Here is a 26,616-nt window from a genome sequence, read left to right on the forward strand (position 1 = left end):
AACATACAGGAGGAGCCAGGCTCTGCTTTCCCACCACCTTCTGCCACCCCTGCCACCTCCCACTGCCAAGGGCCTTTTCTCCTGCCAAAGAAAAAAGGCAGAAGCTGCTCTCCTAATTGCCCATCTCCTGCAGATCCAAGGGGCGGGCACCGTGGCACACAGGCAAGCCCTGTGCTTTTCTTTCTACTGCTGTGTCATCCTGTTTTCCTCCTCCTGTTCTCCTCGCCTTCAGCTCATGGTCCAGCAGAGAAGTTAGTAAATAAAATAAAGGTGCTGGACTCACTTTCTAATCCCATTCTACAGTTTTGGAGGCTGAAGCAGGAAATTGGCCTAACTGATCTGAATTAGCTTCTGATTGCTACTATAACAGATCACCACAAACCTAGTGGCTTCAAACAATGCAGTTTCACTATGGTACAGTTCTGAAGGCCAGAAGTCCAAAGTCGGTTTCACTAGGGTAAAATCTAGGTTTTAGGGGGGCTGTGTTCCTTCTAGAGGCTCTAGGGGGAAATCCATTGCCTTTGTCTTTACTAGTTGCTGGAAAATACTTACATCCCTTGGCTTGTGACTCCTTCCTCCATCTTCAAAGCCAAAAGCAAAGCATTTTTCCGTTCTCTCTCTGACTCTGACCCTCGTGCCTCCCTCTTATAAGGACCATTGTGATTATACTGCATAGTCAAAGATAATCTCCCCATCTCGAGATCCCTAACTTAATCACAGCTGCAGTGTCCCTTTTGCCACCTAAGGTAACATAGTCACCGTTTCCAGGAATGAGGATGTGGACAGTTTGGGGGCCATTATTCTGCCCTCCACTTGGCCTTTCTAGTGTCCCTTCCAGCTTTTCAGTCCCAGGATTCCATGAGCACCTGTTGTCACTGACCCATGCCTCTGTCCATCTTTGTTCTTTCAGAGGAAACGACGTTTGAAGCAGGAGTGAAAGTTCAGATCCACAGTCAGTCTGAGCCACCTTTCATCCAAGAGCTGGGCTTTGGGGTGGCTCCAGGGTTCCAGACTTTCGTGGCCACACAGGAGCAGAGGGTAAGTTCCCTGGGCTCCCCAGATCAGTGCTCCTTGGCCTATCCCAGTCACCTGCAGAGGCACAAGGAGGAGAAATGGCATTCCCACTCCTGGAAGGCTCTGAATCCACCTAACAGGCTGGAGCAGGGCTGGGCTCAGGAAAGGGGCTCACCCTGAAACTGGAGACAAGAGTCTGCTAACCTTCATAAGCCCATTCTCCTGTACCACCTGTTAGTTCCTAAAATTGGGTGTGAGGGAAACCCAGCTTATTTTATTTTTCGTTGAATTGGTTGGAGGGTTTTTTCCAGAACATTCTGGGGGGGAAATTCTTTCAGGGGGGGAAATTCTTTCAGAGGGGGAGGCTGGGTGTCAGGGGACAGTGGATGCTCAGGGAAACTGCTAACCAGGGTTTGACGTTTCATCACTTGTGTGAATACAATGCAAAGTGGCCTGCAGAAAGGAAGAGGAATGGGGACTTCAGTCTTGTAATAGAGCTCAAGTGGAGGGAGACCTCTAGCCTCGGCTGCTGCCTCCTCTCTCTGATTTCGCACCAGAGAAGGGACTCTCCCAGCCAGCCAGGACTGCTGTGTCAACTCTGCATGTCCATGGGGTGAGGACTGGCCCAGCCTCACGTCTGACATGAGTCAGGTCAGTGAGCGGTAGGAGGCACCAGCTCTCGGCTCTCGGGGTGAGAAGGGAAGAATCAGGGAGAACAGTGGAGGAAGAGTCAGCAGGGAGATACACGTGGAACTTACGAGCTCAGCTTGTTTTTAAAATTTGGCTCAAATGTCCTCTTTCATCTAGTACTGATCACACCTGTTTAGCCATTATAAAATAATATTCTGCATTAGAAACTGGTTTTAAATCTGTAAGCGAGCTGTATTTTTTAATCTCTGGGAAAGCATTGATGGTGCAGGCCTCAGGACCTGAGCCCTGTGCTTAATGCCCCAGCAGTGGCTACCGGCCAAGATCAGCCTCCGCTGCAGCACGTAGCGGGTGGCAGCACGTAGCAGCTTTGAGGCAAGGGCAGAGGAGGCTGGGAGGTTGGCCCGGCCTCTACGGGCCCCAGAGACTGAGGAGACAGGGTGAGTGGAAGTGGAGTAAGCAAAGGTGTGCAAGGTGGGACCCAAGCAGTGTAACCAGAAGACCTCATCTTTAAGGACGAAGAAGGAGGGCACAAAGTAGATGACAGGGAGCCAGGTTCAGGGCTGAGGATTCGAGTCAGGAAGAGTGAGAACGCAGACTAGCAGGTGAAGGCGTGCAAAGAGAGAGGCAGTCTGGGTGAGCCGGAGCCCGAGCTATTAGCCAAGGTGTCGTAGCCAGTCTTGGGGTGCTGTCAGAGCTAAACAAAGCTGGACGCTGGTGAAAGTGGCAAGGACAGGTTTTAATTAGTAATACACCATTGCAACTGGGTGGAGGATTCAGCCTGAGCTGAACTCAGCTGCTGTTTGTACAGAGGTGAGTAGGCATTTCAAAGAAAAAATGAAGGACAGGGAACAAAGCGGGCTTGAGCAGAGTCAAGGAAGTGAAAAATTACGGGTGGGAAGAAGGGATTGGTCCATGTGAAACCCTGTGAAACCATGTGAAACAGTTTGCTGACTGGCGCTTCCCGAAGTTAGGCTCCTACCTTCCCACAGAGACGGGGAGGCGGAGACTTTATCTTGAGGTGTTGGCAGGAACAAATAGTAAATTCTTTTGGCAGCCTTGAGTTTTCTCAGGCAGGGACTTTAAGGGGCCAGGGTCATCCTAGGGGTGCAGCTTTGAGCTGTTAGAAACTACGATAGTGTTTGTTCAAGCTTATAGGCCACTATTGAGGCCTAGTTGAGAAGAAGGCTCAGAGGGGCCTGGCTGGAGTTTGGTCAAGGAGAGGAACTCTTCAGTCCTCCCTTCGGCGTTTTGTACGAGTAACCCCTCCTCCCTTCAAAGATCCAGGCATGGGTTAGACTAATGAGCTTGTACCTGAATTCTTGACTATCTAAACGTGAATTGTTGTTTGTTTTTAATTCTTTTGTTGAGGTCTTATTGGCTTATAAGACTGTAAATTTCAGGTGTACATTATTGTATTTCAGCTTCTGCAGAGACTGCATTGTGCTCTCCACCAGTAGTCTAGTTTTTATCTGTCTCCATACACGTGTGCCCCTTTACCCCTTTAGCCCTCACTCCTCCCCCGTTCCCCTCTGGTAACCAGCAATCTGTTCTCCTTATCCGTGTGTTTCTTTGTTTATCTTCAACATGAGTGAAATTGTATGGTATTTGTCTTTCTCTGTCTGACGTATTTCACTTGGCATAATACCCTCAAGGTCCATCCGTGTTGCCACAAATGGCACAATTTTGTCTTTTTTATGGCTGAGTAGTATTCCATTCTATAGCAATGAACATAGGGGAGCATAAATCTTTTTGAATTATTGATTTCATGTTCTTTGGATAAATACCCAGTAGTGGGATACCAGGATCATATGGTATTTCTATTTTTAATTTTTTGAGAAACCTCCATACTGTTTTCCATAGTAACTGCACCAGTTTGCATTCATATCTAAAGGTGAATTTTTGACTAGCCGTCCAAACCAAATCTGACTTTGTGGCTTATTGAATGTAGCTGCCACACCTATCAGGACTGACTGACTTGTGTTGCCATCTCTGGCGTCCACATTGCTGTTTGTTTGCAGAATGAACAGCGTTCTTTGAAACCCACGGTGTAACTTCATTTCACTGCTAGCGAAGGGTGGAAAGAAGGAAGTTCTTTGTAGATTGCTGTTTGTCGTCGGCCAGAGAGAAGTGCTCATTCCTCGCCCAGCTCTGCTTTCCCTCCTTTAGTGACACTGAGGAAATTTCTGGGCTGGATGGGAAGTTGGAGCTGGTGATTTCTAAGAGCCCTTAAATCTCTTTATCTTCCCACTAGGAAGCAGAGGGACTCCCCATGGTGAGCAGGAGCAGAACATAGTCGCAGCTTCAGAGGGCAACTTCGTCGTTTGCTTTGAAGTATATTCTCAGAAAGTCAGCCTCATTCATATCAGTATTGCTATGATTATTATAACTAATAATAAGATATTTGGTTAAACATTTTACCATCTTAAAAGCATTTCTGCATCATCTCATTTCATCATTTCATTTATATTAATAGAGAAATACAAAAACACATCCCGGAGCTAAATCTAATAATACATTATGTTTACATGTATATAAAAGAGCATATCCGTAGGAAATAAGACTCAAAGGAAATAAGCCAAAATACCCACAGTGGGGGAATTATGAATGATTCACTTTCTTTTCTGGGTTTTCTACGTGTTTTAGAACGTGGCTTTGTTTTATTTATCCATTCAGCAAATATCTGTTGAATGCCTACTATGAGGGAAGTGGTGGGGATACAGTGGTGAACAAAACAGAGCCCAGTGTCTTTCGTTACAGAGCCCACATATTAGTGGTTTCTTTCACAAAGAAAAAATAATAATTAAATAATGTTAAGGCAAGTATAATTTGGGGATGGGCCCCCATGTCTATGTTCTCCCTCTGCCATTAGTACTAACCTTTCCAGCTGACCCTGGTCCTCAAACACTGCGTTTCATTGATTCTAGGATTCCTATTTTTGTCACATGGTAATGTTTTTGAAATCGAAATTCCTTTCCCAAGCAATGGCACCTCACAGCTACAATTGGCGGTGCTTTTTCTTTCTTGGGGGCACCTAAAATCATGGCCCGTCTTATAGTCTCTAGTGGCTGCATCGTTCCCATTCCAGGAATCTGCTGCTTCAGCTCAAAATCTTGCAAGAAGGCCAGGGGTGACAAGACCATGGGGAGCAGGGGGTCTTTTCCTGGAAATCTGGGGTGAATCATGCTAGGGAAGTGCCTCCTGAGTGAGAGCCCCAAGAGGAACTGGTGACGTAAAGGAATCCTGCCACGCGTCCCTTTGTGAATGGGAAAGGCCTTCTGCGTGGTCAAAATCATCCCACCCACGGGGCCGGCCCGGTGGTGTGGTGGTTAAGTTTGTGGATTCCACTTCCGCAGCCCAGGCTTCGCCGGTTCGGATCTGGGTGCAGACCTACACACCGCTTATCAAGCCGTGCTGTGGTAGGCGTCCCACATATAAACTAGAGGAAGATGGGCACAGATGTTAGCTCAGGGCCAGTCTTCCTCAAAGAAAAAAATTATCCCACTCGTATAAAACTACACACACATGGCTATCAATATTTTTTTCATTTTATTTGGTACCCAAAAGAACACACTACTGGTCTATAATCCAGAGCAAAGATTACTGTTTTTAATCAGCATTTGCTCTAAACCCAATTAAGCCCAGGTGTGTTCCTGCCTTCCTGGCCAACCTGAGAAATGCCCCGTGGCTAGCCCACCTGCTGGAGGAGCCCCTGCGTGACCCTAGGACCACCACCAGAGACAGGCAGTGGGATAACAGGCTGGGAGCAGAAACAGAACCCCCGAGAGGGGGAGAATGGTGATAATTACTACTAACTACCTGCCAGGCATTTACCTATAGGGTCACTTGACACACGTTATCTCATTTAATCCCCCACAACAACCCCGCAGGGGAAGTCTTGATATCTCCAAGTTCTGATGACGAAACTGCACGGTTAGTTAACTTGCTTGAGGGGCCATAGCTAGGGGAGCAGCAGGGCTCAGCTCTGAAGCCAGATCTGTGTGTGGAGAGAAAAGCAGCCCGGGAGCACGGAGGCCTGGACCCTAGCTCTGACTGTGCAGTGGGACTTTGGACAGCCTGCTTCCGTCCCTGGGTCTCGGGTTTCCCATCCACAGAATGGGAGGGCTCAGTTAGATGACCTCAAAGAGCCTCCAGCATTGACAGTGTGGGGAGTCCTGCCTGTCACTCAAGCACACAGGTGTCCCCTGGAAGTTGGGCCGACATCAGTTTTGCACTCGTTCCCTGCTCTGCCAGCTGCTGACTCCCTCCGTCATGCCAGCTGGCGTAGGGTGCTAAGGTAAACTGTGACAAGGATGTCTGAGATAAACCTCCCTCCCTGGGTCTGGGAGGCAGGACCTGGGTGCCTACTAGAGAGAAGCATGAACTGGGGTAAATAGCAGACCCGAAACTTTACAAGAGAGGGTCTGGGTCTGCTCCTCAGTAGTGCTCCTTCCTCAGGCCACACACTTGGTGGTCACGTCGCTACCCCACCTATAAAACCCTTACATCCTCAGACTTCCTGTAATTTGCAAAACCCAACCCCTTAGAATGGCTTCTGAGGCCCTGTTCAGCTGGCCCCGCCCCCTCTCCAGCCTCATCATCTGCCTGTGATTGACCAACATGTACCCTACATTTCAGTGTTGGAGGACAATCTGCCACTCCATGCTCTTTGATGCCTGCCTCTGTGCATTTGCAGCCACTGTTCCCTCTGCCCAGAATCCCTTCCTTGTCTTGTCTACCAAAGGCCTATTCCTATTTCCAAATACGGCTCAAAGATCATGGTCTCTTCTAAGACCTTCCCCCTCCCATCCCGCCACTCCCCAAGGAGCAGCTAGTTGCTCTGTACAACACTTTGTACGTTCATTTATTCCTTCAGCAGATATTCACTGAGCATCTACTGTGCTGGGAAAACGAAGATCAGCAAGACCTGGTCCCAGCCTTGCAGCACCCACAGAATGAAGTGGGTTGTTTGGCAATTCTGTCACACTCCTGAGAGATACAGACCTCTCCTTGTAGGACTTCCCTCCCCTTGTGCATCACCGGTCCTTACACCTGCCCCTTAAGAACTGCCTTCCTTAGCTCCCATCAGCCATTGTCTCATGATAGACCGGGAGCCCCCTGAGAGCCAGGATTGTGTCTTTCAGATTCTATATCCCCAGTGTCTTGCTTATATATGAGCTTAGTAAATGTGCGTTGTTGAAAGGATGAATGCACTCTATGCTCAGCTAGCACTCAATGCTACACCCTACTGCTCTCCCTGCCTCCCCACCCCCACCCCTGCCAAAACTCCTATTAAAATCTTCCCTGAGCTCCCTCTTCCTCCCTGAGGCTAAGCCAGCCTGTGATAGATGATGATATCTGTATCATTTCTGGCCGCAAACTTAGAGACTCCCATGAAACCAAAACCTCATGAAAGGGGTCAAGGCTAGAGCTATAGATCTGGAAGCCACCTGGGTACATGTGAGTGGATGGAACAGACGAGAGGGCCAGGACAGAACTCTGGAATCTGGGGAGAATTAAATGAGTGAGTGAATCTCTGTGCAAGTGCAACGCTGGTGTGTTCAAGTGGGAAGGGCACAAGACAAACTGTCTTCAAAGTTGACATCACCACTTGGACCCTTTGCCCCTAATTTAGGGTGATTGTTAATCCTGCTGGAACCCCTAGTCATGATTTGATATCAGAAGACTGTTATCATCTCCTACCCGCTCCTCAAAGAGCCTGGAGGCAACTCTTGTTTTCTAAATGTTTATCCAAGTATTCATCAAATATTTATTCAACCACCTTGCCAGTACGTCTTGGTAGGCCTGAGAATGAACCTGGAGATCCTGGGTGGTTGGTTGACCACCAGCCTCATTGCTTAGGAAATTCTCTGGAAAACAAGGTCCTGGGTTTATATTTGAGGTTCTCAGAAACACCTTGGGGAGCCAGGGATGGAAATCCCTGCCCAGAGGCATTCCACTCTCACCACGAACCCCTTCCACTACCAGTTTGGAACCACTGGGAACGACAAGGGTTCCATTCCACAACCTGGACTCCGTGTTGTTTCCTCACCCGGGCTGTATACAAAGTACCAGGAACATGCTCATTGTCACACCACACCCTGCCTCGAGCAGCTGCCCACCAGCCTGTTTTTGGCTGTAAATAAAGGCAAACACAAATGCCTGGGTTCTGTTGGCCCCAATTAGGTCATTGGCAGGATGTGTGGGCCCAGTTGGCTCCTACAGAAGCCTAAGCTTTTGCCTTTGGCATAGGTTGGCCACGTTTCCCACATTTGGAAGGAATCCCACCTTGGCTCACGATGAGAAACAGTATCCCCACCCTACCCCAAATAAACAGGCCCAGCTGTTGGGTAGGGTACCCCACGGCTGCTTTTGACATCTCCTCTCGAGCTTCTAAATACAACTTCCTAAGTGCCTTTCAAAAGAGAAGACTCATTTGTCAATCTGACAGCCAGATCCATGGTCCTTATCTGCTTCATGGGCCCCATTAGAAATGGAGGCCTGCCCAGTAGTTTTTCTCAAGGCAGGGGAGGGAACCTGTTACACATGCCTTCAGAAACTTCCAAACTGCCAAATCTGGAGCCACATAAATATGGCAGCATCCAGTTATGCTCCAGAAAGCACTAGGGAGGTGCCAGAAGGCAGACTAGCCTGCTATGTGGCTGTTCCCTCCATGACCAACAGGGTACGTCATTTCCCATAAAAGGATGAAAATAAGAACCAATTAAGCATCTCCTAGCTTATCTACTTAACCACTTGTTGTCACTCAGCCTCTGAAGTAGAAATATCTTCAGATCCCCACACGGTTTCACCAATAGTCAGTTTTTCGCCATTTTTTCTACACCATGAGAGCTTGTTTTTATCAAGGTGGGAGTGATGGCAGAGGGTAGAGGAGGGAAGAGAAGAATGGTTGATGGGCTAGGATGAACCCATTGGTGCTCAGCACTGGTGGGGGAATCCAAAAATGAGTCCACACAAAATATGCTTAAGGGGCTGGCCCAGTGATTTAGTGGTTAAGTTCACAAGTTCTGCTTCGGCGGCCCAGGGTTCATTGGTTCAGATCCTGGGCGGGGACCTACACACCACTTGGCAAGCCATGCTGTGGCAGGCGTCCCACACACAAAGTAGAGGAAGACGGGCACAGATGTTAGCTCAGGGCCAATCTTCCTCACCAAAAAAAAAAAAAATATATATATATATATATATATATATATATATATATATATATGTGCGCTCAGGCCTTAGAAGGAGGTAAAATCACTCTATCCTGCCTCCCCTTCTGCCTTGCAGCCTCTCCCTCTCCTTTCCTTCCTAACAAAGAGTCTCCAAACTGTTCTCTAGACTTGCTTATCTCTACTTCCTCACCTCCTTTTCACTTCCCAACCCACCTCTAGCACCCCACTGAAGCTTTTCTTCAAGATCACCCGTGATGTCTTTGTGGCTACACCCGATCTTTGTCCATACAGACACCCTTCCCTCCTCAGTCCGTCCCACCTGGTGTCTCAGCAGCATGTGGACTGTTGACCACGCCCTCCCTGAGACCTCTTCTCCACTCTGGTCTGGTTTTCTTCTCAGCCCTCTGCCCACTCCTCCGGAGTCCTCCTCATTAGCAATTCCCTCTCTGTTCACCCTAAGATGATGGGCTCTCCAGGATGCTGTTTTGGCCTCTCTCGGTCTGCAGTCTCCTTGAATGAGCTCGCCCTTTACCATGACTTTCAGATCACTACCCCCAGCCCAGATCTCTTTCCTGAGCTGCAGCCCCAGTGATCCAGATGTCCCCAAACGTGGCATCTCAAATTAACAGTCAAAACTGAGCTCATCCTCTTCCCCTGTTCCCACACCTGTACCCCGAAATTACCGCTGCCCCTGAATGCCCCAGCCCTGTAAATAGCTGAGTACAAATATGTATTCACCAGGTGGCGACTTTGTGCCTCATTCTCCTCATGTGTAAAATGGGAATGATGACAGTTCCTATCTCAGAGGGTAGCCGGAGGACTGAGCGAGTGAATGCATGCATGTCGAACAGTTCTCGGCATACAGTAAGTGCTCAGTAAATGCTAGCTGTTATTATCCCCCACCCCAGACACTACTTTAATTCAGTGCTTCATGTTTCCTCACCTGGATAAGAACAACGGCTGCCTGGCTGGTCTCCCTGCTGCCCATCTTGCCCCTCTCTGTGGCAGAATGAGCCATTCTCCCCATCAACGTGATCTTCCTAAAATACAGATCTGAGCATCTCCCTCCCTCATTACCCACAGGATGGAGTCAGGGAATCTCCTCACGGCTCTTTCTGCTCTGGCCCCTGCCTACCTTTCCAGCAGCCTCTCTCTCTACTCCCCCAGCCTCCCACACAAAGCACCAGCCGTGTAAACTGTGTACAGTCATTCCCGAGCATCACGTGCTCTCCCCTCTCCCTCCCTGCCAGCAACACCCTTCCCACCCTTTCTTTCGTATGTGTCCCACCTAATTCGTATGTGTCCTTCGAGATTCAGCTCAAATGTCACCTCCTCCAGAAGGCCATCCTGGCGTGTACTGTGTGAATCTCTAGCATAAAACTTAACCATTTTGATCATCTGTTTACTTATCTCTCTCCCTGACCAGATTGTGAGCTCTCTGAGGATCCAATTCTATCTTAGTTCTGTTCTTTAGACTTCAACATTTTATAGGGTGCCTTACATATAGAAGATGCTTGATAAATCGTATTGAATGGAATGAATGCGTAAATGAAAACACGAAAGAGAAAGAAACAGCCCACTGCATCATGTCACTCTCTTGCTTGATACCCATTAATGTCTTTCCCAACCCAAAGAATAAAGTCCAAATTCCACATCCTGGTCCAGCTGTCACCCTTCCCAGTGGTCATATCCCACTGCTCTCCGGCTGTCCCCCTCTGATCCACACGAAGCCTTGAGCCCTCCTGCCCCGCTCCTTGATCATTTCCTGCTGACTCATTCATTTATTGAACATCTCCATGTGCCAGGTTCTGTGTTAGGATGAGAATACAGCAGAGAACCTGGTCCTTCACGGAGCTTGCGATCTAGCGAGAGAAGCAGACAAACAAACGATCAGTCACAGATTAAGAGCTCTGTGAGTCTGTGTAATATGCCCCCAGTATGCTATAAACTTCTCAAGGGAAAATACCAGGTCTTATAATTCTTAGATGGAAGAGTGGATGAACGGAATGCTGTAGAATGATCTCTGAGGGCTAACTTCAATAATTTACAGTCCATTTCAGCTCTGCTTAGCCTTCAGATACAATGTGACTGAATTAAACAGTCTTTAACACTAGGAACTAAAAAGAAGAAAAGTCCCTTTACTGAGTTCAGGGAAAAAGGGATAAGCCAGAAACGGTACCAACCGTCATGGCAACTCCAAGCCTGGTCCAAAGTCTAGACTTCTTGGGGTGCCCACCCACACTAGCCTCCATCAGGGCAGAACTAGCGTCTCCCGGCCCCTCCCTGCCCTGGGTCTGACCCCAGAAGCCAGTTGCTGATCTTTCAATGGCTTATTTCCTCCTCGGACCCAGGCAGAGGAAAGAAGGCCCAATGTCTAATGACTCATCTACTTTATCTTACTCAGGAGACAAGTTAATAAATCAGAATATTCTTTGGTTGGGTCCTGCTGCCCAGTACTACGTTATCTTTTGATTCATGAGCAGCTCGCTATCTGAATTCTGAACAGCGTGGCCTTGGTTTCTGATGTTTTTTTTTCATAAGAGGAAAAAAATATCTGTAGAGGACACTTCCATACTCAAGCTGAAAGCCATTTCATCTTTTTTTTTGTTTGTTTTTTTGCCAATGAGGAAGGTTAGATGATCACAAACAAATCTTTTAGAAATATCAAGCAGAATGAATGAATGAATGAATATGCACAGTCCTGCTGACCGTCACACCCCCTTGGCCAGGGCGGGGCAAGGAGAACCTGGAAAAGACATCCCTTGGCTCTTTCTCCCCTCCTCCTTCACGCTTGAAAACAGCTGTTGCCCAGGGACAGAGAAGTCGCTGCATTTCTTTATGTTGTGACAAACAGGCTGGACAGCCCCAGTAATCATTCGCTGTGGGCTGGTAAATCGTAGTGCTGATCGGTTAGACTGCTCTATCTCCAGAGCATCTCTGGTCTCTCACCTACTGAGATCTCTCTTTTTTTGAGCCTTTAAAACAGCCAGCTGGCTATTAATATAAATTTACCCAATAACACATGCTATTTGCATGTCTTGCTCCATCCAATGAGAGCATGCCCTTTGAAGGCAACGGCTCCACGGCAGCCAGCACAGAATCTAACGCTGCAAACCAATGAATGAATGAATGAATGAATTGCAGGCTTAGTCAATATTGGGTAATGGATTGCTCCAAACCCTGCAGCAGAGCCTATTGTGGAACAAAAAGTCATTCTGAAATGAGAGCCATCATGCCTCAATGTATCAGCTTTATGCTTTGAGATAGCACTCAGAGTCCTTAAAATGGGGCCTTTGATGCAATGGGTGCCAGGACAGGAAGATGGCATTTGGCCAAGGTCTGTAGAAGAGCCAAGAGGACTAGAAAAGGAGCAAGCAGAAGGGGAGCAAGACCCCAGCCAAGAAGCCCCCCATCTCTGGAGAGGGCGGATGAGACAGCTGCTGAGGGGAGTGTAAAGGCTCTAGCAGAGACTTTGGGCTAGAGAGATGGGTGGGGACTTAGGAGGATCCATTAAAACTAAAAAGCACAGGGGCCAGCCCCGTGGTATAGTGGTTAAGTTCGGTGTGCTCCACTTCGGCTGCCTGGGTTCATGGGTTTGGATCCCGGGCATGGACATACACTGCTCATCAAGCCATGCTGTGTCAGTGACCCACATACACATAGAGGAAGACCGGCACAGATGTTTGCACAGGGCTATTCCTCAAGCAAAAAAGAGGAAGATTGGCAACAGATGTTAGCTCAGGGCAAATCTTCCTCAGCAAAAAAAAAAAAATACATCCCCTTCAATCTAGCAATTTCACTTCTTGGAATCTGCCCTAAAGAAACACTTACACACGGATCCCAAGAAGCATGGACAAAGATCTTTTCTGCAGCACTGTTTGTGAGAGCAAAACTTTATAAACAGCTTAGGTGTTCATCAATATGCGGTGATTAAATGAAGGGGGCAAATGCATATGTATTCCCCCCACCCACCTACCACACCTAAACCGAGTAAGAAAGACCTGGGAGTCCCTTGGGGAAAATTTCCAAGACCTATTGGTAAGTGAAAAAAGCATGTTACAGGACAATACGTACCATATGGCCCCATTTGTATTAAAAATACCCACACGCTAACCCAAACCATATATTTATAAATTCACATGTATGCATAGTAGCACACAGAAAAATTCTGAGAGATGCATACCACACAGAGAGCTGCTCGGAGGAAGGGCACAGAATTGAGTGTGCAAGATTTTTACTCTTTCTGGATCCCTGGAATATTTATAACAAGAATGCATTTGTATATTCATGTACTAATTGTGCATGAGTTTTTAAGGATGTGCATAATGCAGCTATTTACGAATATGCTTTATGGTTTGGACCCGACGTCTAACAGACAGACAGGCTCACGTAAGGCAGGGATGGGGGGCTGCTTTCTCCACCCAGGGACAGCCTCCTGTCTAGGCTGGTGCAGCAAGACCTTCCCCAGAGGACAGCCTCCCCTGGACCCTGCTTCTGCTGCCAGCACACACAGAGGCCATAGGGAAAGGCCTGCAGCTCTGAAGTTTCCCTTTTAGGAAAAGCAACTTTTCTAGAGATTTTTATCTGTTTTTAAAGTTAATTTAAAAGAAAAAAGTGCCCCCCCGCCTAGGTCTTGGGTCAGAGTGCAGAGTTCCCGAAGACGGTTGACGAGCACAGATCCCCGCGCCATGTCGATCCTCCATCCGTGTGGGATGGATTTAATTAGCCCAACGGGTTGGATGAGGTTGAATTAGACTGGGTTGGATTGATGAGATTGCCATCCCGAACCATCCACAGCTCCTAAAATTGTGCTCTCCTCTTCTCCCCTCAATGCCCTCACTGCTGGGCTGCATCACAGGGAGGTCCCCACTCTGAGTTTCAGTCCCTACTCTCAGCTCCCTACCCCACTATAAAAACAACGGGTCCCGCATTTCCAGCCCTGTCACTTGTCATGTGTCTGTCTCTGGGATGAGACTTACTCCTGTGCATGCCCCAGCCCCTGTCCCTGGGCTCAGTTCATGTCTACTGAATTGAGTTGAACTGAACTGAGCCCCCCAGAGCTCCATGAACAGGCCTGAAGGGAGCCAGCAGCAGGAGCAGACCCAGCCCAGGTGAGGGGTGCTCCACCTGGAGCGGCCAGGCTGCTCTTGAGGTCAAGCCCCACCCTCATCACTGGGGGCAGCTGCTTCTGTGACCCAAAGGGTGAAGGATGATGGGGGACAATGGCACTTAGTGATGGCAGATGGCAGAGAGGAAGCTGAGTTTAGCCACATTTAGAACCTCAATTAGGAGGAGCACGAGCCGGGCCTCCCCACCTCTTAGAGGGGCCAGAGCAGCGTAGGAGACATCACTCTGTGGAAAAGACTTTCAAGGAATCATAAATGGTATTTATTGAGTCCAGAACCTTTCTAAATATGTCATACCCATTATCACAGGTATGCCTCTCAAGTCTAATAAGATAAAAATGATTGGAAACCATTTTACAGAAAATAAAACTGGAGCACAGAGAAGTTAAGAAACTTGCCCAAGGACACACAGCTAGGAAGTGGTACAGCTTGGAATTGGGATCAGCTTACACCAAAGCCTAGGGCTCTAACCATTTAGAAATACTGTCTTCAGTTGCCCTAGGGTGTTCTGCTTTTGCTCTAGCCAGGAGAGCAGGCCAGGAGGAACTCAGAGAGGGCAGAACTCACACATGGAATGAGGCCTCCCCTGGACAGATGTGTGAGGAGCCCCAAGTGCAGGGGAAGAAAGATCAGCTCAGGAAATGGATATTACTAGAAGACCTGGGCAAAGGGGAGGCGGTCCACGTGGACATGCATCCAGCACAGGCACAGCGCCCCCAAGAAGGAGGGAGAGAGAGGCAGGGCCAATGTGGGCCTGAGAAAGAGCCAACAGCCACTGCCACCGCAGGTCCTGTGGGCTGTGCTTTTGTTCTCTTTTCCCATGAAGATCTTAATATATGCTTATTGTAGAAAATTTGGGGGGAAAATACAAAAATAGAAGAAAATAACCCATAGAACTCCCACTTTGAGGAAGGAATAGTTGTGCTTTGGTATCTTTCCTTGCAGTTTTCTCTCTGTCCACTCTATTGGCAGTTTCTGTCTTAGTTAGGGCTCTTGGAGTTGCAAGGAGCAGGTGGCCTCAGAGGCCAACCCAAGCAAGGGGCCATGGTTCCTGAAGGCTGCAGAGGGGCTCCTAGAGAACACAGACAGCACGCCTTGTGGTTCCTGGGTCCCAGATGCAAGGAGCTGCTCTCTCTTCTTACTCCATATATGTGTGTGTCTGTCTGTCTCTCTCTTTCTCTCTCTCTCTCTTCTCCTCTCTTCCCCCTCTCTCTCCCTGCCCTGTTATCCTCACTCTCTCCTTCCCTCTCTCTCCCCTCTCTCTCTTCTTTCAGAGGCCACGAGTGATGTCCTTGCATCCTCTGTCCTCTCCCTCTGCTGGCGGGGTCCCTGACCCTGCTGCCACATTGACACATGGTTCTACCTCCTCACATCCTCCACCTGTCAGGAGCCCATGTGGCCTTCTCAGTCGGGCTCTGGGTGGGGCAGGCTTTGACCATCATCTCTAGTCCAGGTGGTTCATTGGATGTGAGGTTGTTTCCTCCTTTGGTCCCTCAGCATCATTTCCCATCAGCATCTTCTCCTGTGCTGAGGAGATCTCTGCAACATCAGTTGTAGCGTTCCATCACAGTTCATTGAGTGAAAGTACCATCATCCAGGCCATCATTCTTTGTTGTTAGACTCTCAGGGCCACTGGTGTGATGGTGGTAATGAGTGAGCACCGTGCGCCAGCTACTTCATCCGAGCTGCCTCATCACAACCACCTTGCATGATGGACTTCCCTGTGCCCATCTTACAAACGGGGAAGCTAAGGCTCAGTAGTGGTGAGATGCAATTCAAACCGAGACTTTCCAGCTTCCAAAGCCCATTCTCTTTCCACACCCACAGGCCACTGAAGGGGCCAGGGCCTTCTGATAGCTCTGTGTGGCAGATTTCCTGGTAACCAGGAGGAAATGAAAGCCTCGATTAAAAAGAAGTCATTTCAGAGCTCCCCGTCTCTTTCTAATGCCAGCTTCTCTCCGAATGTGATCGATTCTGCTGTATTTCACAAGCTCTTAAGAAGCCACTTAATGATAACACCCCGCTTCCTGAAAGGTGGCAAACATTGCTATTATTAGGGTCATTCCCCCAGGCTTACCCATTTCTTCAATCCGTCCTTGCAGAAATGAGGATGAGTCACTGATGAAATTTTCCAAGGAAACACTCTCTCGTTTTGTCCACACACCATAGCAACAGTCAAAAAACTCAAGATTGTCCCGTACGTGCTGTGCATCTCGGCAGCACATACCCGCCCAGGATGGCACTCCTTGTGGGACTGTTTTCCTGCGTGTCTTCTAGTGGGGGATGGGATTATTCATCCTCTTCCCACTGGGGAAATGTGTGTGCCATGACAGATCAGAAAGGAAAGCTGAGCTCCCCGCCTGCTGCCTTGCTACGAGGAAGAGAGGAAGCAGCAAGTACAGCCCCGAGTGGAGGACGGGGGCGCCGGGTGTGGTCCTGACTCTGCCATTCGCTGTCTAGGTAGCCACGGGCAGGTCACTATACCGCTTTGGGCCTCAGACTCTCCACCTGTCAAATGGGCTAATAATGCCGATTTCTTCACTTGGCTCTTGAGAGAATCACACTTGGTAATAACTATGCAAGTACTTCCGTTTTGAAGGAGTTACATCACTCTTTTCCAGATGGAGAGGCAATGACACATGATAAAGTCAGGCACGCCTGATTCCAACCTGCTCTTTACTTGGGAAAAGTAAAGTGAGCCTGGTGTCGAGATGGCTCGGACTGGTGGTGGAGGCAGAGGCTCTGACTCCTGCTTTCAGCCAAGATGTACCCTCTCGCCTAAAACAACCAAAAAATATATAGATATATATGAAACAACAGTTTTTAAGAGTTCTGAATATTAGACAACAAAGAAGAGTGATCCCAAGAGAGATGGGAAACAAAAAACGGTGAGCCCTATGACGACCCCAGCCTACATCCTTCAGAGAGTTTCCAGGCCACAATGTATGGAGGGGGACCCAGGCAGAGCCCCGTGGACTCCCTGAGTTGCGGACACAGAGCTCAGAGTCCAGGAAGACCAAGGCAGCTAGAGTGCCCAGGACGGAATATCGAGAAGAAGGGGACTGCAGAGGGGACCCGAAGCTCTGTAGAGGGTCCCCTCATGGTTCAGGCCCAGGACGGGGTATGCTTGTGAGAAAACTGCCCAAGGCCGGGGGATAAGGATCAGAGTAGATTTCTCATCAGAAAGAATGCAAATAAGAAGACAGCTGAAAGAATAAGAAAACCATCAATCTAGAATTATATTTCCAGTGAAAATATCTTCCAAAAATATAGGCTTTTTCAGACATATAGAAGCTGAGGATCCAGTGGATCCTTAACTCCAGCAGATCTGTATTTCAAGAGATGTTAAAGAAAGTCTTTATGCAAGAGGAAAATGACACCAAATGGAAATACGGACCTGCACAAAGAAATGAGGAGCACCCGAAATGGTATCTACATTAGTAAATATATAAGATGTTTTCCTATTATTAAAATTTATTTAAAAGATAACTGACTGCTTAAATAATAATATGTGGTGAAGTCTGCGACATATATATAAGCAAAATGAATGCCTGCAATAGCATATAAGCCAAGAGAGGAAAGATGGAAGAATACTATTATAAGATTATTATACTGTACATGAAGCATTATAATATCACTTGAAGGTAAAGAGAGATAAGTTAAAGATGCACACTATAAACCCTACAGCAACCACTAAAATATCAAAACAAAAGTTATAGCTAATGATCCAACAAAGGGTGTAAATGGAATTACAAAATATACTCAATTAGCCTAATGGAAGGCATAAAATTTGAGAAAGAGGAACAGAAACGTTCCCCCCAAAAAATGGGACACAAAAAACACATAGCAAGATGATAGACTAAAATCTAACACATCAATAATCACATCAAATGAAAATGGTTTAAGCATGACCATTAAAAAGTAGATTGTCAGACTGAGTAAAAAAAGCAAATCCCAACACTGTACTGATGACCAAAAAAATGTATTATAAAGATGCAGATACTTAAAAGAAAAGGATGGAAACATGTACAACACGCTTGCACCAGTCAAAAGAAAGTTAGAACGGCTATACTAATATCAGACAAAGTAGACTTCCGAGTAAATAATATCACCAGGGATAGAGAAGGTCATTTTATGATGATGAAAGGGTCGATTCATCAAGAAGATACAACAGTCCTAACCTTGACGCATCTAATAGCAGAGCTTCAAAAATACATAAAGCAAAAACTGATAGAACAGCAAAGTAGACAAATCCACAGTGATAGTTGGGGATTTCAAAATCCCTCTCTCGATAATTGATGGGACAGACAGGCAGAAAACCAGCAAGGCCGCAGAAGATTTGAACACTACCGACCAAGTCGACCTGATGGACGTTTGTACAGCGCTCTTTGCAACGATGGCAAAATACACATTCTTTCCAAGTACACACAGAACATTTGCCAAGATAGACCATACTCTGGGCCATAAAACAAATTTCAATAAAGTTAAAAGGATTCAAACCATGCAAGGATGTTCTCTGATCGTAATGGAATTAAATTAGAAATCAATAACAGAAAGATACATGAAAAATCCCCAAAGATTGAGAAATTAACTAACATACCTCTAATTAATCCATGAGTGAAAGAAGAAACCAAAAGGGAAATTAGAAAGTATTTTGAACTGAATAAAAATGGAATTCTATCCTATAAGGATTTGTGCATGCCACTAGAGCAGTACTAAAAAGGAAATTTATAGAAATGAATCCCTATATTAGAAAAAGAAGAAAAGTCTCGAATCAATGACCTCAGCTTCCATGTTAAGAAACTAGAAACAAAAGAGCCAGTTAAATCAAAAGTGAGCACAAGAAAGGAAATAATTAAGATCAGAATAGAAATCAGTGAAATATAAAAAGAGAGAAAAGCAATGAAGTCAAAAGATGCTTTTTTGAGAAGATTGAGACAATTGATAAATCTCTAACCAGGATGATGAGAAAAAACACAAGTTGTCAATATTAGGAAGGAGAGAGGTGACATCAGTACAGATTCTGTAGATATGAAAAGGGTAATAAAAGAAAATGATTAATAGCTTTATGCCACTAAATTCAACAACTTAGGGTTTGGGGCTGGGCCGCAATGGCTCAAATTCACCATCCCTTACTTTCTGTGGCCTCTAGGGTGACCAACCACCCTGGTTTGCCTGGGACTGAAGGGTCTCCTGGGACATGAGACTTTCCATGCTAAAACTGGAATGGTTGGTCACCCTAGGCCTGTATCTTCTTGGTCACTCACCTCTCTCTCCAGTCTTGTCACCCAGAAGCCACAGCCACTCACAGAGGATCTGTCTTACCAGGCTTGACCCTGTCCTGTGCTCTCCGGGTCGTCTGAGCGGTCAAGAGTCTTTGCTCTCTCCTCCCCTCAGGTCAGAAGCAGGGTCTCGCACAGGCGTCCTGTCTCCCTGGCACCCCGTGCTGCAAGTACAACTCATTAATCCTCCCCTTGCTTTGGGCCCAGGCTGTTCTGCAGCGGCCGCCTGGTTCCCGGAAACAGCCAACCTCATCAGATGAGGCATTAAGGAAGTGACTCCCAACCACCAGGGCTGGAAGTGGCTTTGAAGGTATAACTGGTCCTGTCCTGGCCCACCTCCATCCTCTACCTCACTAACCATTAACCCTGAGTGTTCCCTTCTCTTCTGTTTAAACTTTTCCATGTTTCTGCCTCTCCCTACCCTAATGGGAGTTCCAGGCACGTTTGAGACAACTGAGGCATTCCGGAGAGTCAGACTTCACAGCCATCCCTGAGCCTGCCCCACCCTCACTCAGGCATCCTCCATGGCTCCCTGTTATCTAAAAACTAAAGTATGGTTTCATGATGCCAAAGTTCAAGGCCTCCTGTGATTTTGGTTCATACTTCATGTGATGCTCTGACAAACAGAGCCCCTCACTGTGCCCTGCGGCTTCCTGACTCTGAACTTTTGGCTGTTTCATTTCCATTTCTCAGAAGTCCACCTCCTCTAGCTCCTCATGTACAAACCCAACACCTCTTTTCAAGCTCACCTCAAATGCCGCCTCCTCCAGGAACCCTTCTCAGATGGCCACAGCGGGAAGTGAGGTCTTTTCACTGAATCGGCTTTGTCTGTGGCTCTCGGCACTTTCTGCTGTGCGTCGGAGTTATTCACACACAGAAGTTCTCTTGACTCCTGGGTTCTAATCCTTCCTTGACAGCAGGTTTCCCATCTTCTAATCCTTGTCCAGGCCTAGCGCAGCCAGGAGCTTGGCCCATCATTTACTCCCCAAAACTCTATATTTCAGCCATCCATCACAAATGGCTTGTCAGTCCTCTGAAGAGCCGTGCTTGCTCACGTAAGCTTCCTGGCTTTTGCCCATGCTCTTCTCACCTCCTACCACCTTCCTCCAGGTCCCCTCAGTAACTCATCCATCATTTCACAACCCAGCTTTCCTTCCCAAGTCCCCAGGCTCCCACCTGTTGCCAGGGAGCACTCACCACCTCGTACTCTCCAGTCTGTTTGCATCTCTGACCCTCCACTGTACTGGGGCCACCTTCCAAATCCCTCATTTTTATATCCCTGATGCCCAACAGAGGAGTGGCCCCCCAGGAAGCACCCAGCAAATGTTTGTTGAGTGAATGATTGTGCTTCAACGCTCTAAGTCATAGTTTCTTGAGAAGCAGGCGGCTCACCACCTCCAAAAGCCTGTTCTGATTTACTTCCTCCTGAACTAACAGCTGATTAACATCCTGTGTGACCTTAGGAAAGTTACTTTCCCTCTCTGAATCTTCAGTGTGTCCATCTGTAAAATGAGGAAGTTGAATTTGATATAAAAGGAGGGCCCTGCCCAGTTCCCCCTTTTCTGATCCCAGTGTGACAGTACTGTTTTCAGCCTAAAATCTTCCATGTTTATACGACTGGTCTCTTCAAGTAGCCCCTGAGGACCTCCTTCAACCTCCAGCACAAGCCCAGCACACCTGCTGAATAAGTCTGAGGCTGCTTAGGGGTCCAGGGTCTCGCCAGCGGCAAGCAGAGTGAGAATCCGCACACCATCCCCGCCAGAGCCTTGTCTGTCAACGTGGGATGAAAAGCATGCCAATTTCAAAGGGCTCTTGTGAGGGTTAAATGGAATAAACAATTTAAAAATTTGATAAATAGATTTATTTCCCATCTTACTCCACTTTTTATTCTCTCAATCACACAGCCCAATTTTTCCCCAATTTACGTTCTCTCTCCTCAACTCATTGTGTCACATGAGGCTCATGTGAATGACACAGAAACCATTCCCTTACCGCTATTTCTTGCACATGGTAGACACTTCATAAACATACATGGAGGAATGAATAAATATCCGGTCACATGCGGAAGGTGAGGGTGGAAGTTGCCCCCTCATCCCCTTCCAGGTATCATTTGATTAATAATAATTCATTCAGTCATTTTCAATAGATACAGAGCCCCTATTTTGTTCCACTAATTTTAGTAAATTAACCCCCACACAACCCTGCCCATTAAGTGTGATGTGTCCCCATTTTCCCTGTGAGGATTTGACACTGGGAGGACTTACCTACACACCAGGCTGTAATTCAGGCCCACATCCTTCTCTGAGTCTGTACTCTTCATCACCGCCTACAGTACTACGTAAAGTCTTTGTCATCTGTCCATTTCAGAAGTTATACACGTGCATCACTGTAAACTCGGGAAGGACAGAAAAATAGAAAGAATAAAAGTTTAAGCAGCAAAGACATCTGGAGCTTAATACTTTGGAATATTTTTTCAGATCTCTTTTTCTGCGTATAGATTTCATGGGTCTGGTTTTTTGTTGCATTTTTTTAAAGCAGTAAAGATACAGTATAAGCAGGTCTGTATTCTCACCTAACATTCCACTGAAAGCATGTTCTTCTTTTCTTATATACACTCCATAGCCATCATTATAATGGCTGCAAAGTATTTCTCTCAAAAGGACATATAATCATTTACTTATCATCCCACTGTTCTTGAGCACCTGAATTGTTTTACCTGTGTTTGCTGTTGTAATACTCTGCTGAACATCTTTGTACCCAGAGCTTTAAGATTATTTTCTGAGGCTAATTTTAATACTTTCCTTAGGCTAGTTTCTAGAAGGATGAGATTACTGGGTCAAGGGAAATGAGCATTTGTAAGGCTCTTGAAAATTTAGTGCCAAGTGCATTTCCCCAACAATTTTCCTGTAAAAAAAGGAAAGAGAGAATAGTGGACCGAAGGAGGATAAATGGTTGCCGAACAGCTGACGGCCACAGACAAGAACAAAACAGGGTCTGCCAGCGGGAAAGCTTTACCGTGGACTGAGCTACATCGAAGAGAAGCGATTGCAAGAAGCAAAAAGATGTTTTCTTCTCAGGAGAGAAAAGAACAGCTGTAAATACTTCATGCGAATTAGTGAAAGAGAGATATGTTCAATCACTCTAAAAGCACAACCGGTGTGCTTGCTAAAATATAACACGTGGAAATCTACTCTTACCAAACAAATCTCCCAGCCTTTTCCAGTCTGCTACACCTCTGAGCTCCAAGAAAGGTCTGTCTCTGAATAGCTGGGCATGTGCTGGCCTCTCTGGGCCTTGGTTTACAGGCCTGCCTTACCTCCCTCCCAGGGCATATTATGAGGATAAGTGAACTCATGGATATGAAATCCTTTGTAAAATTTCAATCCTGTATATGATTTGCTGGTCAAAACTTAATTTCCTATTAGCTATCATTCATGGTACGAGGACCTTCATGGCTGTACAGAAGGCATCCCAGCATAGTTTCTCAAAAGGTTTTAATATGCAAGCTAACTTTTCTTTGAAATAGGCTTATATCAATGTATGAAAGCGAGATATGCTTAACTTTTACTGGGAAACTCAGATTGTGTAAAGAGAGGCAGACTTCTCCATTCTAAATCTGGGCAGGTCCAGCCTCTGCCCTGTGCCCCCCACCTCCAACGCCAGATAAGACAGTGCTGACTCGTGTGCCCCTGGAGCTGAGATGCCCCACATCTGTATGGCTGGTCTAACCTAACCCCCGAGGACCTCAGCCACAACCCCCTCCAGAACCTTCAACCCTGAGCCAGCCCTGGAGGCAAGACCACACATGGAGGCCATTCCACTCAGCTCAACAGAGCGCCACTGAGCCCCTGCTTGAAAATGATCTTCCTTCTCCTCTCTGGAGGGTTATTCCAGAAAGGTGTTTGGTTCCTCCACTCAGAGAAACCTTAGGAGAATCTAGAGTTTGCAGTCAGTCATTACAATGAAGCCAGGCCTGCCAAGAACACATGTCACGTGGCGTTTGAAACTTTCATGCCTCTTCCCCTCCGCTTCCAGCTGTCATCTTCACATCCACCTCCCTGGGCAGGCAGGGAAACAACAGGTGTGTAGAGCTGGGAGGGCACTAAAGGTCATCAAGTTCTTCCCCTTGACTTACAGTTGAGGTGTCAGGGTCCAGAGAGATGGTGTCATACTGCCCCCCGTGACCCCAATATTTAGTGTGAAGTTTTCCTAACCTAGTTATTCTCTCACATCAGTGTGTGTCAGAAGCAGAGAGGCAGTGGGCTAAATGCACGTTCCTAGGCCCAACCCCACGCCTACTACATCAGACTCTCTGAAGGGGGGGCCCAGGAATCTGCCTTTCTAACAAGCCTCCCAGTAATGCAGATGCACCCCAAAGTTGGAAAATTCCTGAATAGTAAGTAAGACCAGAAGACCCACTTGCTGTTCAATGCCCAGAGCCCTATGTTATGCAGCTGACAGGTCTAATTTAGCCCCTCTCTGGCACTCCTTCCACTTTCTTCTCATGTCCTTACACACACACACACACATTCCCACTAGACCTGTTGACATTAGGGAGGTAAGGAAACAGGCAAGTTCAAAATCCAGAGAGACCCGAGCGCAGTGTGGCCTGGGCCTCTCAACAGATGGTCAGCAGCTTTGGGAGAAGCTCCCTGGCTTCAGAAGGAAACCCCAAGCAGCTGGAGGAGGGCTGAAAACATGGTCAGCTCCTTCCGAGGACGGGGGCTCCCCTGCTCGAAGACACCAGCTCAATGGGGTATTTCGTTCCTACCTAATTTAGTAGCCTACTCTGCTCATTAATTTCTTCCTGAGGGCAATCCCTGATGGGAACTACATCAATTCCCGATGAGTCAGTCGTTGGCCCATAAACTTGATAGGGCAGCCCAGGCATGCAGCACATGAAGTGGGGACATCAGGCCCTCTGGTACAGGGACGAAGGCAACGGCCAGAGGGTGCGCAGACAGCTCCTAACATGGCTTGAGGGCTGGGAAATAAGGCCTGCCTGTGAGCCCTGGGAACGTGCCCATTCCCCACGGGAGGCTGAATCCCATCTGGGGGGCTGGGAAGAGGTTAGACACCCCTCCCGGATCTGTCAGGAGTGACGGTCAGGCAAACAGCATCAAGCACGTCCGTTTTTAACTTGAAGTCTTTCTACTAAAACTCCCTTCCAAGCTCTGCTGTTAATTTCTGCCTGGATTTTCCAGCACAGATGACTCACACGGACATGTGAGCCTGTGGGGTCTGTGGCCTACAAGAAAGGCTCGGTGGGGTAGACTAGCTAGAGTTTTGAAGGAGGAACCCAGGGATCATCTAGAGAACTGAAGTCTACTCCCACCTCTGCAGCCAACTGCATGACCCCAGGCAAATCACTTGGCCTTTCTGGACCTCAGTTTTCCCAGCTGTCCAATAGATTGGACTAGATTAGTGGCTCTCACCCTGGCAACAGGATGACTCCTCTAAGGAGCATTTGGGCCCCGTGCCAGAACAACTGAACCCTAATCTCTGTGGGGAGTCCAGGGCTTCTGTGGTTTATGCAAGTACCCCCCTACCCCCAGCCCAGGTGATTCTGGTGCAGAGTGTGGGCTGAGAACCGCTGCCCCGGGGGATCCAGTTCTGCTTTTCTATTAATTCCACCATTTATCACGGATGAGACAAGACAGAGAGACGATGGAGTAGCCGCTTTTCTTCTGATTCCCATGAATAGAGGCCGAGGGCAGGAAGGCTGAGACTGTACCATCTGGGATTCGATTTAACTTAGGAATTTCCTGAATAGAAAGAAAAGGATGTTCTGAATATAAAATCAGACAACAAAAGCCTTTGGCTTGAGGTTTCTTAGCAGAAATATGCTGCCAAAGGACAGGAAGGGATTCTTCTCCATGGGGCGCAGCCCGGAGTGCAAGATGAGCAGGGAATCTTGGAGGACCCACGGTCGTCCAGTGATGGCAAGGAAACCTCCCTCCTTCTCTCTGGGCCTGATGATGCTCTCCAAGCACCTTCTCAGGCCTCACAGGAAATAAAGATGCAGCTAGTCCCAGTTCAGCCTCTTGGGGCCGAGCAGCCCCAGACAAGTCCCTCCTGTCTGCACCTCATACTTTCCATTGTACATTGAAGACAGTGTGAGTTAAATAAAATATCCTATTCTGTCAATTCTGAGTCACACATTTAACATCTCTGAAACTGAGGTGGGTCTTGCAATCGATGGCCTCAACATTAATTGGCAGGATATTTTTTTTCTTAGTGGTATGCGAAATAATGGTGCATCTTACAATGGTTAGCATCTTAGCTTTGATGAAATATGGTAATATCCCTGTCCCTTCCAACTTAAACCTTCTAAAAATTCCATGATTCCATGACTCTGTGGCCTTCAGTCCAGACCATCTTTACTCTCAGGGAGTATGTTCGTCAAGTCCTTTGGAGAGGAACTGATTTCTACTAGTTCTTTGCCATTCAGTGTTATCCACAGACCAGCAGCATCAGCAACACCAACACGTCAGACACACCAGCTGGTCAGAAATACAGTCTAAGGCTCTACCCCAGACCTGCTGAATCAGAACCTGCATTTTAACAAGATCCCAACATGATTCTAGGCACATTAAAGTTTGAAGAGCGCTATAATAGTTCACACTCCCCCTCCACCATAAATCTGTTTGCCAAGAACACTCAGCTAGAGCCTTACTATAAATAAGAAGCTCCGTGGGGCTCCATTTCATTTCGTGCTTGCATACACTGTGAAGAGCGGTTTGTTTGAAGCCTGAAATAAGAAAGAAGACCCTGAGAGGATACGTATAGGCACATACTGTTCCTTTAAGAGCCAGAGGTGGGGCAGGTGGATAATGGCAGCTGGAGCCACTCACAGGTGGCAGAATTGGGACTGAGCCTGGACCAGCACCTGTAGCTTCCCCCTACTGCCCTTGCTGACCATGTGACACCTGTCTGTCCCTCTCTTTCCTGGGCCTCACCCTTGAAACGCTCCTTGACCCTCACCCAGAAAACCCATCACCACATTGGATCCCAGACACCCAATCCAGTCCTGGCTGCTCATCTCTGCCCCTGGACCTCAACTTTATGCCTGTATTTCCCATTTTCTGTGTGCCCTTCATATTTCAAGCCCAGCACGGCTTCCCCAGGGCCCACTGTGCATCCATCCATCATTAATTTGACAAATACTTACCCAGCATCTGCACACCTTGGGAACCCAGAGATACCTGAGACATGGCCCTACCCATGGGGAGCTCACAGTCTGATGGAGGAAGCCAGCCACCATATGAGCCACTGTTTGTACTGCCAGTGCTGAGAGAAGAGAGGCACTGCTGTAGGGGTCCAGAAGAGGGGTTCTCACTCAAACTAGGTAGTCAGGGAAGGCTGCCCGGA

General features: G+C 47.4%; 1 protein-coding gene across 2 annotated transcripts in view; it reads left to right on the forward strand.

Moving 5' to 3' along the window:
• ASIC2 (acid sensing ion channel subunit 2) overlaps nt 1-26,616 on the forward strand; it is a 995,375-nt gene that overhangs the window by 923,767 nt on the left and 44,992 nt on the right. For both annotated transcript variants that reach the window (XM_070560848.1, XM_070560847.1), the window contains exon 3: nt 911-1,038. In XM_070560848.1, the coding sequence (XP_070416949.1) occupies nt 911-1,038 (128 nt within the window). The remainder of the gene's footprint in view (nt 1-910; nt 1,039-26,616) is intronic.

The sequence above is a fragment of the Equus przewalskii genome, chromosome 10, assembly GCF_037783145.1.
Source record: "Equus przewalskii isolate Varuska chromosome 10, EquPr2, whole genome shotgun sequence".
Lineage (NCBI taxonomy): Eukaryota > Metazoa > Chordata > Mammalia > Perissodactyla > Equidae > Equus > Equus przewalskii.